At 49.7% G+C, this 6,000-nt stretch overlaps 1 protein-coding gene across 2 annotated transcripts in view; it reads left to right on the top strand.

Annotated features, from left to right (window-relative positions):
• SLC35F4 (solute carrier family 35 member F4) overlaps positions 1-6,000 on the top strand; it is a 238,667-nt gene that overhangs the window by 187,533 nt on the left and 45,134 nt on the right. Inside the window, exon 1 of one of the 2 annotated variants that reach the window (XM_034642831.1) lies at positions 4,473-4,517. The exons of the other annotated variant lie outside the window; for it this stretch is intronic. Within the exon in view, the coding sequence (XP_034498722.1) occupies positions 4,493-4,517 (25 nt within the window). The 5' untranslated portion in view covers positions 4,473-4,492. Of the gene's footprint in view, positions 1-4,472; positions 4,518-6,000 lie in introns of those variants that run through there. 2 annotated transcript variants of the gene reach the window in all.

Genomic DNA, 6,000 nt, shown 5'->3' with positions numbered 1-6,000 from the left:
AAAAAAAAAAAAATAAAAAAAAAAAAAAAAAAAAAAGAACAGAAACGAAGTTCTCGAATGGCTGATATACCACAGAGAAGCCATAAAAGGGAACTTCCCATTCTGAAATTGACCACCACTCCCATTTTCGCCCTCAGAAAGGGAGAGCGCATATGCCATTTTCCTTTGCTTTTTCCTTACCTCTTCATTAAGATGATTGCCTGAGGTAGAATTGTCTCTCTCTCTCTCACACACACACACACACACACACACACACACACACACACACCTATTTTTAACTCCGTTCACTTCCCATTTTTTTTCAACTTGTTTTTAGAGTTACTATAAAAAAATCTGTTTTGTTCGATTTCTCTCTCATGCATCCTGTTTTTCCCTCCAGTTTCCTTTTTCTGGGGAAATGAGACTATATTCTTGAAACTCCACCATTTGTGAGCCAAAAGAAATGTTTGGTACATTGATAAGCAAGGAGTTGATGCTAATGGAATACCTGTATCAAAGAAGCAAGTCCTAAGGTTGGATGGGAAACTCAACAGAATAAAGATGCAGGGCATCAACACTGAGAGGCTTTGCGGAATACACAGAAGTTTCCCTGGGGATCCCTCCAATAATTATTTACAACTTCTTCCTCTTCCTTAAATTACATCTACTTTTCCTCAACCGCAAACATTCAAGGATAACATAAAACCGTGTTTAGTCAGTGTTGTCTTGTTTTGCTTAATGACTGTGCTTCCCCACTGCAAATGGACAGTATTTTAGCAACGCTGTGCGCTAAATAGGACTTTAGTACTAATCTGCGGTCAAACCACAATTTATAACTTTGTTTATATGGGGAAATGCATTTAGAGTTGGGAAAAATTCCAGCTTTATAAGTCAGATTTTGCCTATGGTATATGGTTTGAGCTTAAGTAAAATTCAATCAGTAAATATTTTTTGAGAGCGTCTAGGTGAAAGGCACCATTCCGGGAGCTATCATGTTCTGCGAATAAAACAACAACAAAGTACGTCATCTCATCTACTCCTTACAACAACCCTACCAGGTAGGAATCACTCTCCTTCTTGCCAACGAAGAAGCGGAGGCTCAGAAAGGAAAGGTCACTTGCTCAAGAGCACAACATGGTGAGAAGCAGAGCTGGCATTCCAGCCTTGGTCATCTGAAGTGCAGAAATTATGTAGTGCAGAAATTATGCCCTAAGGAGACTCTGCCAAAAGCCATGCTGGACCTTAGAAAATCCTTGGAAGCTATGCTGTCAGCAGCTTCCAGAAAAAGAATTCGTGTGAAATCTGAGATGGGACAAAGTTTCCTCTGACTGTTGCCATATAGAAATGCGTCTTAGTGAATGCTATTCCAAGTTACTGGGAGATCAAAAAGTGTCATTGGAACAACTGAGACTCTGAGAGGACGGAGAGACTGTGGAGCTTGTGACTGTGAGCATCGCATTGGTGAGGAGAGAAGGGGATGCAGGGCGAGGCACAAACTGCCATCTTCTCCAGAGAGTGTATGACAAACTCTCCTTTTGTCCCTCAACAAGGCTTTGTAGATATCAAGCCTCATACATTTCGCTTTGATCTAAACCCCTGATAGAACCACATACATAATAAATTTTATAATTACTCTATTAAGATTTGCCAGAAATCCTGGAGAGCTGATTCTTTTCTGTGTACTTGATGATTAGACCAACTCAGCAGGTCTGTTAATGGCCTTCATCCAAAAGATAGAGAGAGAAAAGCCATCGCGTCCTTGCTGCCCCATCCTAAATGTGATAGCTCCTTGGAGTCAGCTGCATCTGGCATTCAGGAAATCTAAAAGCAATTAATTGCCAGTGCAGTCTCCGTTCCTGCTCACATTTCAAGACGCAAATATGTGGAAACCCCTTTTGATGGGGCGGGGCGGGGCGGGGGGGGGGGGGCTGCACAGAACCACCTGGGGCTTTATTTTGGAAAAGACACCTAAATTGGCTTTTTTAGTTGGGGCATGGACAGGGTGACGTACTTAGGGCATGGACTCCCCCAAGGGTGGGCTGAGGACTGGGGCTGAACCTCAGGTGGGCCTTCCGTTCCCCAGGATCCCCTGCACAGCTCCTTTCCCCAAAGGCTCTATGGCAGCCACAGGAGGGGGAAGGCCAGGAGGGACCTCAGTGGCTGTTCACCTGGAGAGGACATCGTAGGACTCGGATGCCAGTTTCCCATGGCAGGTCCCAATCTTCTTTGCAGCCATGGCCTGGTTGGAGGAGGCGCGCACATGCCTGGAGGAGCTGGAGCCGCCCAGAGCTGCAGCTGGACTGAGGAGTGGGGTGGAGGCCAGGGCTGGTGAGACCGCGGGGGCGGAGCTCAGCGCACCTGAGGAGCGCTGGCGGTCGCGGTACGGATAGGCACGTTCTGCATCCCAGACTCCAGCCGGCTTTCCCCGCCTCCAGCAGCTTGGGTAGGTGGCGACCGCGCCGTCCAGGGCCAGCCTGACACGCATGAGCTCCTGGCACTCGCACAGCCGCCGCGCCAAGTCCTGCGCAACTTGCGGCCGGACGGCCTGCAGCTCAGCCAGCTTGGCGTCCAAGTCCTTCCTGGCCCGCCCCCCAGGCTGCCTGGCAGTCAGCGAGCGCCGCCTCCCCCCAAGCCTTCTGGCCTTGGACGCCCTGGACCTCGGCGGGGAGGCGGCTGATGTTGCGGTTCACCCGGATATCTCCGTCGTCTGCGTCCGAGCTCATCCGCGTGCTTCCCAGCCGCGCTCTGCAGCGCCTGCTACTTGATGTGGGGCAGCCCTCGGCCTCCGCCCGGCTGCGGCTAGCCATCTCCTGGTACTGGATCTTGAGCCCGTGGTGACGCCATCTGGCCCAGGGAGGGGCTGCTGTCCGTGGAGAGGACCGCGGAGGTGTGGGACATCTGTGGCTGCAGCGCTCGGCTCTCCTCTTCCCGCTGCCGGCCAGCCCCTCCAGGCAGACTCCAGCTCTGCCTCGTTCTTGTGAGCTTCCCCCAGCAGGTTTCTCGATGCCAACAAATGCATTCTTCATCTCTGCACGCTCTTTGATCTCTTCCTCGTACTTATAATGAAGGCCTCCGCCAGTCCCGGCATATTGCCAAGTGCCACCTGCAGCTTGGGCGTCTGCTGGACCGCTGTGTCCACCTGCCAACAAACTTATCGATGTCGCTCTGGAGCACGTTGTCCTTGTTGCTCTAAGCTGTTTCCTGCTGCTGTCAGAGGCTCTTCCTGGTCTCCAGAATCTCGTTCTGCTGCTCCAGGTTCCGCACCTTGTGATAAAGAGGCAAACTTGCTGTTGAGGGAGGGTCTTGATCTGCTCCTTCTCCTGGGGGTGCGCGGCCTGGATGTTGGGGTTCACCTCCAGCTTAAGGGGATTCAGCAGGCTCTGGTTCACTGAGACAGTTGTGATGTCCCCCAGGCCCACCGTAGCCATGCCCATGCTCACGCTGGTGTCCAGGCCATCTTGCGAGCTGCTGCTGCTGCCCACCGGGAGAAGACTGAGGGGCAGATGCGGGCAGCGGGCACGCTTGTGTGTGAGCCGCTGCTGAAGGCCCGGGGCCAGAGGTGGACCCCTCGTAGGACTTCTGGGTCACCCTGAGGGACATGGCGGAGGCTGGAGCAGAGGTGAGCCGCTGGACTAGAAAGTCCAAAAGGAGCTGAGAAGCTGTTTCTAGGTAGGGGTGAGGGGATCTTGATGTGTCTGGAGTTTACTGACTTTCCTGCTAATCTACCAGTTTCATAAATATTTATTGAATAGTGAGTGTGTTCGTAAAGGACTAAGAGGCTCAAAACAAGTAAGAATTAGTTCTAATCCTTAATTAGGGCATTTCTAATCTTTCAGTGTATTCATGTAGTCATTAAACACACGTTTCTTGAGCGTGTGTTAAGTGCTGAAGCAGAGACACTTGAAAGTTCCTGAACATAAATAGCGTGATTGGGGGCTACACTTAGTTTCTCCTCAGGGGCCGGCAACTCGACAAATGCTCATGAAAAGCTACTGAGTGCCAGGACTGGGGACACAAAAAATGGCCAAGATAGAGCCCATACTACCAAAAAGCCAAAAGCCAGGAAGAAAAATTAATGCACTGGAAGTGACAGTACAGTATGGTGTAATTAGGGAAGTGAGGCACGCACAGAGGAACGCAGGTGGTCAAGGAATGCCCTTGAGGGTGGGCGACATTGACCCGAGTCCTGAAACTCACATAGGAGTTCACAGGATGTAGGCCCAGGGGTTGGAGGGGGAGAAGTGCTCAATGCATGGCTTGAGAAACAGGCGAGCTTGTATTTGCTTGTGACAGTGTCGGGAGGCACGGGTCCATCCTCTCCAACCAGCCCATGAATTCCAGCGGCCCCAAACTCTGATCTGTGCCTCCTCTACTCAGTGGTGCCTCAGGGATCTCCTCAGACTCACCTTTCTGCTCCACAGGGAGGAAACCGTCTCCAAGCAGAAGCTGGAGATCCAGGGCCTCGCCTTGTGACCTTTCTCAGAGATCGCAGTCTCAGGCCACCTGTTGGCTAATGCCTGGAAACAGTTGCCTCTATGGTTTGTCCAGTTTTATTTTGTTCGCAGTGGGAGGGAGGACTAGTCCTGTACAGCTTACTTCGTCAGAGCAGGAACTTTCCCCTGTATCTTGAATAACCCTTTACTCGACCCTGACGCTGAATCCTTCCAATTTCTCCAACTTCTGCCTCCATTCCTCTTCCTTCCACGTCCTTCCCCTCCTGTCTGCTGAAACTGCTTCATGAGTCACTCATGACATCCTTATCACCACAATCGATGGGTGTTTCTTCCATGACCTTCAGTCCCTATGACCTCCTGGTCGCATTTGAAATGGTTAACTGGTATCTCCTTTTTAAAACTCTCTCCTCTTGAATTCTTCTATGGCTCTACTTCTGCCTCTGACCCTCCTTCGTTTTGTTTGCTGGCCTCAATTTCTCCACCACCTAATATTCCCCAGGACTACTCCCCACAGTGCTTATCCTGGACCCTCTGGGCATCTAGTCTGTGTTCATAGCTCTAGAGGGTTAATTTCTTGTCCTGCCTTCCTCCGTCTCTTTTATATTAATGCTTCTACTCTGTGTGACCAGCCCTATCTTCTTCATCTGAAGTGGTTGCCCTGTAAGTATGGTTCCTACTTCTGGAGTCTTCAGTTTCTCCTCCTTTCCAGGCTCAGGTTCCTCAAGATCCTGATTTTAATTAAGTTCAAGATTTGTCAGTATATCAGCAATTTCCATGTGGGGTTATAATTCATCTGTTTTCCAGCCTCTTTGCCCCAATATTCTCAGAACCATAGCAGAGAGACTTGGTCTTCACCCTCTTCATAGCCCAGATAACCTAGTTTACTGTCTGCCACACGGGAGACCCCCCAGTAAGTGGGAATGAGCAAATGAATGAATGAATGAATGAATAAGAGTTGCCAAATCTCCTCTAGCCAAAACAAATGGTAGCCAGGAAAATTAGTCTCTGGGCTATAGGGTGTGTGGGTCAAGGTTTATCTAGAGCTTTCTCTCTGATAGCAGATAACTTCCATCCTCACATGGCAGCAACTCTGTGCAATCCTGGGGCCTGGGAGCTCTTGGCAGTCAATTATGCAAGAAAAAGCCAAAGGAGGAGGGCATCATGTGGGGGATGGGAGGGGTAAGGATGGCAAGAGGAGATAGATTCAAGAAATGTTTAGAAGGCGATGCCGGCAGAACCCTTTAAATTATTCCAGGGCTCTTGCAGTAAATTTAAGTCATCTTCCAGACAGTGTGAACATCCGAAGTATCTTCCACTGCATTAGATAAATTTAGGATTGCAAGGGGAGAGCAAGCCTAACAGACTGCAAGAGCTGCTTCTGCGAGAGAATTTTTAAATCGATTATGCTCAGCCGTCAGTACCAGTGCAGTACACATTCCAGCACTTGCCTCACTGCTGTGATTTGCCTCACCTGGGCAAATACAGTACTCCCAGGGGATGATTTGCTCCCATTTGCTTACCAAAGGAATAAAACAAACACTTTAATATTTATTCCTCATCTCTGGCC

This window comes from Ailuropoda melanoleuca, chromosome 14 (assembly GCF_002007445.2).
Source record: "Ailuropoda melanoleuca isolate Jingjing chromosome 14, ASM200744v2, whole genome shotgun sequence".
Taxonomy (NCBI): domain Eukaryota; kingdom Metazoa; phylum Chordata; class Mammalia; order Carnivora; family Ursidae; genus Ailuropoda; species Ailuropoda melanoleuca.
Note: the sequence above shows the minus strand (reverse complement) of the source record. Positions and strands in the feature narration are given on the sequence as shown.